Source organism: Fundulus heteroclitus, chromosome 11 (genome assembly GCF_011125445.2).
Source record: "Fundulus heteroclitus isolate FHET01 chromosome 11, MU-UCD_Fhet_4.1, whole genome shotgun sequence".
NCBI lineage: Eukaryota > Metazoa > Chordata > Actinopteri > Cyprinodontiformes > Fundulidae > Fundulus > Fundulus heteroclitus.
In genome coordinates this window covers 17,749,803-17,764,375 of record NC_046371.1, presented here as the reverse complement: position 1 = coordinate 17,764,375, position 14,573 = coordinate 17,749,803, and the positions used below count along the sequence as shown (strand labels likewise).

Genomic DNA, 14,573 nt, shown 5'->3' with positions numbered 1-14,573 from the left:
TGCATCAACATCTCAACAACGAAATAAGTAATTATGGACTTAAGGAAATCTAAGCGCACCACTCAAACTCCCCTTTTCGCTACTCGGCTAGAAGAGGCTGAGAGATCTTATAACTACACGTTCCTGGGTGTCCACATCTCTGCTGACCTTCCCTGGAACACCCAGATGTCACACCAGGCAGGGAAAACCTGACAAAGACCTTATTTCTTCAGGAAGTCAAAGCCTATTTTTCTCCATCGCCAGCTGCTCACAAACTCCTACAGGTCAGTGACAGAGAGCCTTGTGGTCTATTTCTGCACTCTGTGATTCTCCGGCTGCTCTCAGGCGAACAGGGGGAACCCGCAGCAGGTGGCGAGGTCAGCGGAGCGCATTATTGGATCACGGCTGCTCTCTCTGACAGACATTTACACCTGCGAAGCTCCAGCGCCACTGCAGCAAAGCCCACTCACCCTGGACACATTGTTTTTCCTCCATTCCCACGTAATTAAAGGTTCAGGACTTCACAAACTGAACCCAAAAAACTCAACAGTTGTTATCCCAGAGCAGTGAAATGGATCACCCCATCACATGAAGACACCGTAGGAGCGCACTGCTACTGCTGCTGCAGATTGCTGCCAAACTTTGGTTTGCATATTATTTCGCTTATTGTTATTTTTGTATATATGCATCATGCATATTTATGTGCAATATTCACACTGCCCAACACGAGCTGTTTAACAGTTTCTCATTGCATGAAACAATAACAATAAATCCTATTCTATTCTATTCACTACCACATATTGTTATAATATTAGCTCGTTAAAAGCAAAGCCCCAGTAATGGAAATGTTGGCAAACCTTGAGACAGGATATTAAAATAACTCTGTGACTTTCATACTGACGTTCACAAAGAACACTGAGTAATAACTGGCAGGCAAATTATCTATTGTTTATAAATCACCCATGTTTATTGATGGCAAATGTTAGTTTGTCACAGCTCTGTGAAACTGACACTACCTACTACCTTTTTTTTTTCCCACGGTGGAATATAATAATACGGATCAACCTTGTTAGGAATGCCGAGAGCGAATGTTATGTCTTCAGGAAAGAAAATGAAACGTTGTCTTTAATTTACCTAGAAAAATCCCGGTGGAATATCCTTTTGCCGTGGGTTTCTCTTGCCTGTCGGAGTGCAGAGGGAAGCAGACCCCATTTCGACCATAGTAGTTCCCAAAGATGTCTTCATTCATAAGTGGCACAGCAGCGATGATGAAGCCCATCAGCCAGATAGAAGACAGGATCACCTTGCACCGGAACAACAAATACGCTGTTAAGATTTCAGATGCAGCGCGCTTCAAAGTTCAGAGTGAAAAATAGCTCGGAACATGCAGTAAATGACTCACTTCCAATTCACATCCTCACTGACATTTTATTAAATTAGGAGACTCTAAACATTCAGATCGGATTAGTTTCTACCTGTTGAATGACATTTCAGGGTTCTGTTTTTGTCAAGAGGGAGACAGAAAAAAAAACGAAACAGAAAAAAAAACATTCTTTTTCCTAAAGATAAGGGGAAAAAAAAGCCCCAAATATGTCAATTTCTTCAAGCTCTAGCTGGATGTGGCGACTCTGTAGGCAGCTCTAAAATAGGCGATGCAATCCTTATAGAGAGGGTTATTTTTTTTTTTTTATTACTGGCAGAACTGAACCTGCCCCAGTCAGACTTGTGTGACATTCGGATGAATGTTTGCGTTGCACACAAACATTGAGATGGGTAGAAAACTCTGCATTCAATTCAGTGTTGTTAATTCGGGGGGAAAAAAAGAGCATTCTTAAGAAACAGTGCCTTGCAACAGTATTCAGCAACATAGACGATTATTCTTCTATTTCATGCCCAATGCAGCAGCTGCTTTGAAACATGCTATATAAAGATACTTCATCATCTTACTGTGCCACTCTTCAGTGTAATCTATTGGAATTAGTTTCAATACACAAATACAACAAAAAGTCAAACATAACTGTGAAGTGGGTGAGAAATCATACATTGTTTTCTACATCTTTTTTTAAACAAATAATAATCTGAACAACACGCAGCACGTAGGCATTCAGAAAACCTTTACTTCATTGCAGCTGAGTCAAATCTTTCTGTAAATGAAACCTTAAGATTACTGCACAAAAATCACTGCGGACATAAACACATCAAGAAGCGCTGAAGAGTCAATTCATGTAACATAATAGTAACTCATTCTTCACAAAGAGACTTATATAAGACTTCTTGGATTACTAACTTGCACACTTTAATGTTAATTAAAAAAAATAAAAACCTTGTAAATACTAAATGTGTTGTGTATGTGTCATGTACCTGAGTACATCCTATGCTTGTGTCTGTCTCAAAGGAAATTTCAACATGATGACACAAAGCTGACAATAAAGATTCTAGATTCTTTGTGATTCTTGAATCTGCGTAAAAACAGAGCCAGGAAGCTCCTGGTAACTCTGGAGGAGCTGTAGAGATCAGCCCAGGTGGGAAAATACAACTTTCATTCCACACATTTGGTCTTTACGGAAGATTGGCAAGAAGAGACCCATAAGAATTCATATGTGCAGTTAACCACAAGTCATACTGATACAACAAATATGAGGAAAATAATGTTCTGGTCATCTAGGCACAGGTTCAACTTTTAGACCTGAAAGCAAAATATTAGTGGAAAAGCAACACCGTGAACACACGATGCCCAGCATGAAACATGTCATGCTACGGATATACTTTTATTCGGCTTGGACAAGAAAGCTGGTCAGAGTTTATGAGAAGATGAGTTGAGCTAAAAACAGAACAGCCCTGGAAAAAAAAATTAGTTAGACGCTGCAAAAGACTGGAGTGGAGTTTCACCTTACATGAGGAAAACAACTCTAAACATACAACCAGAGCTACAAAGGAATGGTTCAGATCAAAGGATATTAATGAGTGAGAGCAGTCGACACCTAAATCTAGTTGAAAGCTTTTGGCTCCACTTGTAAATGCTTCCAGATGCTCTCCATGCTATTTTGAAAAGAAGAACGGGCAAAGATTTTAGTCTCTAGATGTGCAAAGCACACCTGCCAGTTTATTTGTAAAATGTTTTGAAATCTATGCTTCTTGATCCTTCTATTTCACAATTATGACCTACTCCTGGTTGGTATTACACGACATATCAATAGAATACATAATGTGAAAAAGTTCAAGGGTTATGAATACTACTGCAAGGCACTATAAATTACACCCATTTATTTATATTCATAGCATTGTGCACATACTATGAATGTAGCACAGGTTGTATTTCTTAGAATGGACCATGTATAAAAGTAAATGCTGCAAACAGATGAGAGTCCCTCTCGAGATGAGTGAGGCTTGAGCAGAATCACTAAACATGCCGTTGTCCAGCAAACAGCACTGATGTGATTCAAACTGAGACAACCTCACAGACCCCCATGAAAAATAACGGAGCAATCAACTTAAAAACATTTTGGTTTGACTCGAGAATCTAAACATCACCCGAGAGATTAACATATCTGTTTTTTTTTTAATACCAAGTATTTACACCAATAGCTGTTACATAAATGTATGTAGATCTAGATTTAAAGTTATTTTCCTTCAACCAGGATGTTTGTTTCTGTTAAAAAAATAGACAAGTGTCTTCCAAAAGACAAGGAAACAAGGTAAAAGGGATATCAAGTTTGAATTTATGTGCAAATTCTCAGTTATCCAGGTCATGGCATTCTGGAAACGTTTCAACGCCTATCCAGGAGTCTTTGTCAATTCTGGTGGTTCGCACTTGTTTTGTGCATTTGTTTTTAGCCGCAGTTTAAAACAAAACGACATGTCCAAAACGATTTACACCCTTCAGTGAACAATCAGTGAAAAATCAAAAAAGCGTATTACAGCTTTTTGCATGTTTCCACTGGTGTGCTAACAGTTTTTCTCGGTGTTGAGCTCCAGGTCTTTGAGGATGGAAGGCCTACTCGCTATCACCCAAATCTTTAACTCCCTCAATACGTTCTCTGTCAGATTAAAGTCAAAGTCGGGACTCTGATCAGGCCCGCTCCAAAATATTTCTATTAATTACAGAGAGAAGCATGCTGGCCAAATTAAAAGATTACTTTGAACCTTGACACTGGTATAAATAACATTTAGTGGTAAAGATGTGGAGTGAAGGTGCAGTAAAACAGAACTACAACACATTAGGAGAATTCAATTTTAAATTTGGTTACAAATAATTTGCAAAAACGGGATAAATCCTGCAGCTGAATGACATCAACCAACACTTCTCCTGCGGTTTTGGAGACCAAGTCCTCCAAATGTCAGCCTCAGACCACGAGGTTTTCATCTGATCGTATATCTGACTAACTGGATTTGATTTTAGCACCAATAAGGACATTTGATAAATATTTCCAGGACTGTTTTAATCCGAGTCTTCTTATTCAATTCCTTTCATTTTAAATGACTGTTCATGCACCGACTTGAAAGCCTTTCATCGCCACATGTGATTTGCAGTGATTATCAGCAGCTTTGACATACTTTAGTGCTCTTAACTCTGAGTCTCATTGGTTATATAAGAAAAAATCTAAATCACTCTGGTAACGTGTCAATAAAATTAGCTTCATCTGAAACGTGTGTTCTTCTTTTCCAACAGGATAAGAGCTGAAATTGGAAGAGAGGCCAGAAAAAGATTTTTAGATTGCTTTAGGATTAATGTTTCTTCAAAGAATAAGCTTGGGTAAAAAAAAAAAATAACAATACTAAGCAAATGATGAAAATCTCCTAAAAGTAAATATGACTCAGACCGAACAGAAGTAAATACAACTTCTGTCTACTCGTGACTAAACTAAAAACTAAAGAATTAAGAAATAAAATACTATTCCACAAGACAAATAATTCTAGGTTAAAGCTATTTTTTTTATTGAGAAAGACTTAATTCTGTCAAACTGTGATCTTGAGCTCATGATTCAGGCTTTTATTTCTTCTCGCTTGGACTACTGTAATTCTCTTTTTACTTGTTTTAGCAGAGCTGCTCTAAATCGCCTTCAGCTGGTCCAAAATGCTGCTGCAAGGCTTTGGACTGCATCTAGCAGAACGACTCACATTACTCCTATTCTATCCACCTTGCACTTGCTCCCAATCACATTTCGAATACATTTCAAAAAATGTTGTTTTGACTTGCCTGGTCAGGCTCCCAAATATCACCGATCTGTTGCGTTCCTACACCTGTGGCTGCACCCTTCGGTCCTCGGGTCAGAACTTTCTCATGGTTCTAGGGACCCGCTTTAAAACCAGAGACCTGTCTTTTCAAGCTATTGCTTCAAGATTGTGAAATGACCTTCGTCAGTCCCTTCGTGTTGCTGATTCTGTTTGACTCCTTCGTAAAACAGCTGAAGACTTCACTATTCAGGCAAGCTTTTGGTTGACTGTGATTTGTTCTCAAGTCGCGCTTTGTGATATTGTATTTGTATATAGCTTCTGTTGTCCTTTTATGAAGTACTGTGTGATTTCATATTTTTACTATAATTTATTGTCTATTCAGAATCAGAATCAGACATACTTTAATAATCCCAGAGGGAAATTACTTGTGTTACACGCTCCAGATATACAAACATTTTAATGTATATATTTACAACATTCCACACAAAGTAATATAAGTATATACATATATAAGTCAATATATATATACACATGTATATATATATATATATATATATATATATATATATATATATACATACACATGTATATATATATATATATATATATATATATGTATATATATATGTATATATATATATATATATATATATATATATATATATATATATATATATATATATGTATAACTATAGACAAACCATAACTATTGTTATAACTATTGTGAAGCACCTTGTGCTGTATCAGACATTTGTTAAGATTCTCAACAAGACAACTCTGCAAAGAAGAGCTGTGGGTGTGTGGGACAAGTTTGGAGCACCCTCTATAAACGTCCGTTAAGAAACCAGACTGGCGATCTTCAGTGGAGGATACTACATGGAGCCAGTGCAACAAACTCGTTTTTTTTATCAGTCATTTCTCTCGGGGGTTTTAAATTAGTGTCCTTTTTGCAGTTTGTCGGAGAATGTCTTTCATGTTTTTATGGATTGTGTACGACTGATGACTTTCTTTAACCTTTTGATCAGTGTTTTTAATCTCTTTGGTGTAGTTTTTTCCAGTTCTGTTATTAACGTCGTGCATTACTGTAAAGCCACTAAGTTAAAATACCAAATTCTAATTTTTTTAGCTGCTGAAGCAAAAATGGTTTTTTATTTATCTAGAAGGGACAGACTGCAGGCTGGACCTCAGCCCGATGCTGTGGCTCTGTGGAAGCGCAACGTCAAGGCCAGGATTAGACTGGAGTTTCACTTCCACAGAGCCACTGGAAGCTTAAATGACTTTGTGCAGCTGTGGGGTTTTAAGGGGGTTTTGTTTACAGTTTCCGATCAGAGTGAACTGAAATACAACAAGCAGCGTATGTAAATATCTACTTTTGATCATGTTTTTAACGGTGTTTTGTTAACTTAATGTACAAATAAATGTTTTGTTAAAATCTAAAAAAGAAAATCAAAAAAAAAAAAAAATCAAACGACAAACTGTCTTTTTATGAGAATCAAAGATGATGAAAGAATTCAAAGTCCTAAAGGATCTGTTTGACTCTCAGATGCCAGGAGGAAGGTTGTTGGATCTGATTATATTGTCGTACGGTCTGATTCATACTTTTATGACCCCTTTAATTCTAAGAGGGAGGACAAGAATGGGAACATAGGAGAAGAAAAAAAATCAGGTTCTAAGATTATGAGCCGGCAGTGAATCTGCCAGCATTGACATCAGAATCCATTCAGGACAAGAAGAAAGTTCCTATTTGGGACCCACAGGCGCCGTTGTTTTCGTCTCTCAGAGAACTGGCAGATATGCGGGTCCCTTATTGCCGTTTTCTTTCTCCTTCAGACTTATCTGGACACAGAGGACAGCACTGCTCCTGTTGGCCATAAAAAAGTCTCTTTAAACTTGAGTCCTGCCGAACTTTAATCAAAAATTGACAACTTATTGTAGCGTATGGTGCAAAAAATATAATTTGTGTTAGTATGCACCTATTGAGGTCAAGTGAGAACAGAGTTACCCGATTACCAAGAGTTTTTGATATCTAATGCCAGAGAGTTTCCCGGCAATGAGAACGTGACACCAACATTTTATCTTAATTAAAATAAACTTCTAAGTATTGCTTCGGAGATCCAAGGCACTTCAAATATATACTGGCTGTCCCCCGGATTAAACAGGGCAAATAGGTCCCATTGGATAATAAAGATTTTGTTTTTGCTGGAAACTGAACTTATCTAATAACAGATCTGATGAGTAGCGGCTCATATCTAAAACATATTGGAAGACACATTGCGTGCTTGTGGGAAAACGTGTTGATGTGTTTCAGAACGGTCAAACATCTAAGTACGTGCAGAATCGGGTTCAGAATTGTCCATTGTGTTAAAGAATGTACAAGGACAGGCGGGGGAACCATGATCTTTGCAGGAGGATTGGGGAGAGAAAATAGTCTTTCATGATCACGGGCGAAAAAAATCAGAAAGATTGGACTATAGAGCAGAAGGTTGTGAGATCAGATGAGGCCAGATTTACTCTGCACTTTACTCACATTATGTCCCCAAAGAATGGAGTAAGATGACTACGTAAAGATCCTGAATGAGGAGATCATTCAATCAGTGCATTTCTTCTTCTCTGTCGACAGTGGCAGATTTCAAGATGACAAAAATAGCTTTTGGTTGTGCAAAATTGCTTGCAGGAGCATGAGACATAATTTTCACGCATGCACTGGCCACCCCAGAATCCCGACCGTAACCCCATTGAGCATCTTTGGAATGTGTTGGGGAAGAACTTGTATTTAACACTAAATCAGAATAATATATCCATTTGCAATTTGGAGAAAACTATGGCTCAGACATCCAAAAGAAGTTTAGCTTCTAATTGTCCTGTGATGACTCAATAAATTTGACTAAGAGATGATTGCTGCTCCTCCTCCTTGTCCAGTATTTGGAGGAATATGAAAATGTAATTAATTAGGAGTTGACTCATTTATGCTAACATAATCCTCTTGCGTCAGCCGGGTTTCTATGAGATAAAATACATCTACCTGATTATCACAAATCAAGTCATTAACTAAAAACGACTTTGAACAGAGAGACCTTGTGTTCAACAAACCAAATTTAATCTTCTTTTTTTTTCTCCCGTTCAGTCGGAGTCGTATTTACTTTTATGAGATTTTTTATCATTTGCTCCTTACAGATTAGCTGTTATTCTATTTGATTTAGGCTACGGGGAAGACGGCGTCTTAACGGGGTAAGGAGTGGGTAACAGAAGGCTGCAGAGAGGTGAGTTGAACTTCGGCTCCGCTTCCTGGTCTGGACCCTGGGTTGTCGGCGTTTGGCTCAACAAAACCTTCACAAAACATTAATGCTAAACTCTGGATGGATAATGAACGCTATGGCATACTGTGACGCGGTGCAGTCACTTGTCGAAACGATGCAACAGTGACTACACGCTGTTATCAAAGTTAAAGGCAGTTCTGTTTTTTTTTTTTAGAGGGGGGCAGTATGTTCTAATGAATAACATTAAACTTAATAGATATTAGCAATACAGACAGGGAGCCCTGGCAGCCAGACATATAAATATGGAAAGCTGTTTAGCTTTTGTCCTCCTCTAACGAAACAGCTGCTAATCTTTGAACTACGCATGCTGTCTGCGAGGAACACCTCCGTTCATCTGGTTTTTATACTGTTGCAAACTGATATTGCACTTCTTCACTTGGGTAAAAAACACATGCAGAAATGTAAACAGATTGATGACAGATTGTTAAAAAACCTTTTCTGGGATTTGCTGTCAGCAATAAAAACAGCTGTGGGCTCAGAAATCCCATTTAGTCTGCATATCTTTTAACGGGGCCCGGGCGTCTCTTGTTACTTTCTGAACAAGGTCCAGCAGCTGGAAACTTTCCGGCTTTACAACAGATCTTCTTTTCTTCTCCTCCCTGCTAGCACCTCAACTAATGCGCCTTCTCCTCCCTGCTCTCAGACACAGTAACAATATATTGTTTTGGTGTAATTGAGAAAAAGGTACTTTTAATTTAGCTGGAAAGTAAATGATACATGTGGGCTTTTGTATGAATTCTGTTTTTTAGCACAGATTTTGCACAGGCTGGATTCTGCATGACAAGGCTTCTGGGTTTCAATTAGAGACGATTGCTACTTGGTAAAAGAAAAAGAAAAGCACAGACAAATAAACACATTCATATTCTGATCAGAGAGAGAGAGAGAGGGGATGACTCACTCCCGTCTGAAGTTTGCCTGGGCGCAGATTGCTGAAGGGGAACACGATAACCAGGAACTTCTCTAGAGTCAGATATGTCAGGAGGAGAACGGATACCTGCGAGAAAGAATTATTATCATGACAAAAATAAATAACCATAGACACTGATTTTAATATTTCAAGGTCTGTTTTATATTCATTCTTCTCTTATCAAACCCTTCCTCACTTTCATTGAACACAGGCTTATCATTTGCAGAACCTTAATGCAGATTACTGTGTCTATCTGAATTGTTTCACATGGAGGCCAGTTTACATATACACTCATCACCGACATTTATGTCAGATTTTTCCGGGCTTTTAATCTGAACCATTCTCTTTACAGAAGACCTTCAAAAACAAGAATCAGGTGCACAGGTTAGAATTCATTATGGATTTTATCTAGTTAACACAGGGTTAAAGTTATAAATACAAGAATCTCTATTGTAACCATGTGGTACCATGGTGAAATGTTTCTGAGACAGGCAAGGGGTCTGGATGTACACAGAAAACACATGACAAGCAGACATAGAAGAGATATTTGTACACTGTATATATATATAAACTTAGTTGATTGCACTAAAGAACACACTTCCTGAGAAGCTTAAAGCATACAAATAGTCTTTAGGGTCTGACAAACTCATACAAAGTACAAAAAGTCCAGTATCAGTCCCTTTGCAAATGATATGGATTATTGTGTTGCTGCATGTATTAATCCCTCAACGCTTCCTCAATGGTTATCTGGCAATTTGGTGCAGTAATCTTAAGCCTTCATACAGGTACGAATGTGCATACATACACTCCAGATATTTGAATCGATGTCCTTCAGAGAGTTGAAACCAGAGGCTTTTTGCTGCTATCAACAAGTTTCTAGTATAATCCTTCCTGGATACTAGATTCTTGATATTAACAGAATTGATACAGCTCATTTAAATTGATCTGTTGTCTTGGCTTGGATTTGGGATTTAAACTTACAAATCTTCAGTAAGGATGATCTCAGGATTTTAGGTTAGCATGCTTTATCTGTCGAGTGGGTTTGAGATAATTTCCGTTTATCGCATTCACACCAGCTTTTGATTTGCAGTGAAGTAAAAAAAAAAAAAAAAAAAAAAAAAAAAAAAAAAATAAAAAAAAATCATTATTGCAATGAGCCAGAACCGCTGACAAGAAACCCAACCCACATCATGATGCTCAAAAGCAGATGCAGTGTTTGTAGAAGTAAAAGCTTAATCGTCTTATGTCTGACCACAAACCTCCAGAAGAAATTGGGCTCGTCCTCGTGGGCAGCTGCAAATTTCACTGCTGCTCAAAGGTATCAGTTTTGCAGAGTGGGTTTCTATTTTAGTCAGCGACCCCCTAAGTTCACAATAATGTTAACCTTGTTTCATTATGGACAGTCACACTGATGTTCCAGTATTTTCACACACATGATTGGACAGAGCATTGTTGCAGGGTTATTCTTGAACATTACACCCAATTTCCTTTTATCTGATGGCGGTAATTTAGGTCAAATGGTTGAAACTTGGACCCTGCTGGTTGTTCCGATCAACAAAAGAACAATAAACTAACGCAGACAAAAATAGTTTTTGGAGTAGATAAACCACTCTCACATTAAGTTTCTGGAATGTCCCTGACCTCAGACCTATTAAATATGCATGGGCTGTGTCTGAGAGCTCGGTTCCTATAAACAAACCAGTCAATTAAAATGAGCTTTACCGATTCTGCCAAGAAAAGCGGTCAAAGATCCAAACGGAGTAATGCCCAAAGCTTGTTGATGGTCGCAAAAAAGGATGTCATTTCCCTGCAACGTCCTCAGACGTCCTCTTTCTAAATATTAGGGAGTGTATTTAGCATAAGAGCATCTAAGTCAGAGACAATCTACAAGAAATTAAAACTTCAGCAAACCATTTTTATAATACAGAAGTTATTAATCAGAATGATGCGTAAAGTGTGTTAAAGCACCTCCGAGGAGAGCATGGCTAGAAAGCCAATGGTGCGACACTCCACACTCTCCATCCACAGCAGCGCATTTCGGTTGTACTGCCCCCGGAACTTCACATCAAACACGCCGACAAAAAACAGGTACACCCCCATCAGGCAGTCTGCACCTGAACGATAGGAAACACACATATATGGGTTAATTTTCAGGGTAGACACTCCAGGGTAGGTTTGTGGATTATGTCTATCTGCTTAGCTGCTGCTGCTGCTGCTTGGAGCAGAACAAAAAAAAAAGAAAAAAGTTTACTAAATTCACAAACATAACATTACTACAAACCCCCCGAGGGCGGTCAGGAGTTAAAACCTGCAGGGAGAACCGGCAGCATCGCTTAACGCATACGGATGAAACAAGATATTTACATACGGTGTACGAAAAGTGGCATAGCCCGTTTTTCTCTCTCTGTCCAACATTAAATCAGACTAAACTTCCCTGTTTGAGGTCAGTTAGGAACTTACTGAGTCTTTCAAATGGACAGTGACCCCAAAGCGCTACGAGAAACTATTTACAAAGAGACAGGATTGCAAAGTCAAAGCGTGGAGTTGACATCAAAAAGTCCTGATCTGAGCATAATGGGAAAATTAGTGAGCAGAGCTGAAAAGGTGTGTGCGATAAGGTGGCCTAGTTCGGTCAAGAGAAACAGACACAAATTAAAGAAACTATTGTGAGAAGCTTGTGGAAAGAGACATTTTACAAAACAACCTAAATCTCTACAAATATCTCTTCCTTATACTCTGGAACTAAGTAGATAGAAGTATATTTGGTAATCCCGTCAGACGAAAACCTGAAAATATATTGTAAGATTTTATATCCGCAGCTAAAAATTTAGATTATGCACCTGTAAGTACAATTTTAAACATGTAGCGTTACACTGTTATGTACAGGACTGTCTCAGAAAATTAGAATATTGTATAGAATATTTATTTTCTGTAATGTAATTAAAAAACATGAAATGTCATACATTCTGGATTCATTACAAATCAACTAAAATATCACAAGCCTTTTATTGTTTTAATATCGCTGATTATGGCGTACAGCTGAAGAAACCCAAATATCCTATCTCAAAATATTAGAATATCGTGAAAAAGTATACTAGTAGGCTATTCAACTAATCACTTGAATCGTCTATATAACTCGAAACACTGCAGGGTTTCCTGAGCCTTGAAAAACACTCAGCTTGGTTCAGTAAACTAAATCACAAGTATGGTAGTGGTTAAGAGATGACATAAGATTCTCACAGTAACTGGTGTACTGACCATGGCATTACTGTCCTTGATTGGCCTGCCAATTCCCCTGACCTGAACCCCATAGAGAATTTGTGGGGTATTGTGAAGAAGAAGCTGAAAGACACCAGAGCCAACAATGCAAATGAGCTAAAGGCCGCTATTGAAGCATCCTGGGCATCCATAACACCTCAGCAATGCCACAGGCTGATTGCCTCCATGCCACGCCGCATTGATGCAGTAATCTGTGCAAAAGGATTCCCAACCAAGTACTGAGTGCATTAATGGACATTTTCAAATGTTTGATTATGTTTTGCTGTTATAATTTTTTTTTACTTGGTCTGAGGAAATATTCTAATATTTTGAGATAGGATTTTTGAGTTTTCTTCAGCTGTACGCCATGATCAGCGATGTTAAAACAATAAAAGGCTTGCGATATTTCAGTTGATTTGTAATGAATCCAGAATGTATGACATTTCATGTTTTTTAATTGCATTGCAGAAAATAAAGAACTTTATCACAATATTCTAATTTTCTGAGACAGTCCTGTATAATCCTGTTAAATAACGTACAGGAAACAAGAGGTAAAGCCAGGATTTAAGAGCAAATTCCAGAGGAATAAAAGGAGAAAATCAGAGCAAAACGCAACTGAGTGTCTGAGAGTGAGTGGTAAGGTTATACAACTGAACTCTGAACATGAAAACAAAAGAAAAAACACTCTGAAAGACTTAAAAGGCAGTCAAAAGGAATTTTAATGGACTTTAGAAAAACCTCCTCAAACACATTCCCACACACTTAATCTCCCATCTTTGAAGCGCCTGTCACTTTAAAAAAGCAGCCTTCTACCGATGTGTTTAAGCATCAGCATTGCAATAATGGCTCTGAAACTTTTAAACAATGCTGTACATTTAATACTGAAATAATTAGAAATCAAACTCTTGTGTGTCTTGATATGAAAATGTAGGCAAATATTTTTAAACGTGTTAGCAGCAAACAGTAAATTATTTAAGTATTTTATTTGTTGTTTTTGCTCTAATATTATTGTATCCTCAAAACACTTCTTATAAGCGACACAACATGACTTTCTATTTCACAGAAAAAGTAAAAAAAAAAAAAAATGGAGCGTTAAAAAAGAAAACTCTCAATTAAACAAGAAAGAAAATGGATTCCCCGAGGCTCTGCTAATAAAAAAAAAACAACAATCTGCACTTTTATAGTCAATTATTTGCTTGCCTCAATGGGTTTTTCTATTTTTTAAGATGCCTTAAAACAAAATGTTCCAACTTCCCACAGCTGACTTGTTGACTGAACTCTAAAAAGCTTTTGGACTTATTCCCTTTTTAAACTTTGCAGCTTTAAATCATATGGTTGAAAGTTCAAAATGGCGTTTTAGCCTGTTTTATGTGACAGGTGTGTGTGTGTGTGTGTGTGTGTGTGTGTGTGTGTGTGTGTGTCTAACTTTAAACATTAAAACAAGCAGACCAAGCTTTGTCTGCTTGTTTTAATGTTTAAAATCTTAATGGAGGAAGTAAAATGTTTGCCACATTCTGTTTATAGTGGTAAGGTATTTCTTATAGTTGTGCTAAACTTGGTATATTTAGAATCTGTGTTTTTATACAGTTGCCCCAGGAGCTGTATTCAATACTATTATCTTACGCAGTGCATTGCAAAAAGTCTTCTTACACCTTGAATATTTTCCCATTTTGTCTTTTTACAACCCCAAACTTACTACAACCAATAACAATGCATTTTATGTGATAGATCAAGACATAGTAGAGCATCATTTTAAAGAGGAAGGAACATGACCAGCACAAACGTGGAACGAGACACTGGTCTGACACCACGTGTGGACGTAAACTAACGCTGCATCTCAACCTGCCTAACCTGGCCAGCCAGAGTGATCACGTGTAGAACTCCACGTTCTGCACATTTTCAGTCTGGGACTGCTCCTGTCGAATCCGTTTGGGGAA

General features: G+C 37.9%; 1 protein-coding gene across 1 annotated transcript in view; it reads right to left on the bottom strand.

The window, feature by feature from the left end:
- The window catches only part of rxfp2a (relaxin family peptide receptor 2a), a 117,992-nt gene that overhangs the window by 7,576 nt on the left and 95,843 nt on the right, over positions 1-14,573 (bottom strand). The window contains exons 16-18 of the mRNA XM_012878701.3: positions 11,347-11,492; positions 9,370-9,465; positions 1,114-1,282 (exon numbers count right to left, since the gene is read on the bottom strand). Of these exons, the coding sequence (XP_012734155.2) occupies positions 1,114-1,282; positions 9,370-9,465; positions 11,347-11,492 (411 nt within the window). The remainder of the gene's footprint in view (positions 1-1,113; positions 1,283-9,369; positions 9,466-11,346; positions 11,493-14,573) is intronic.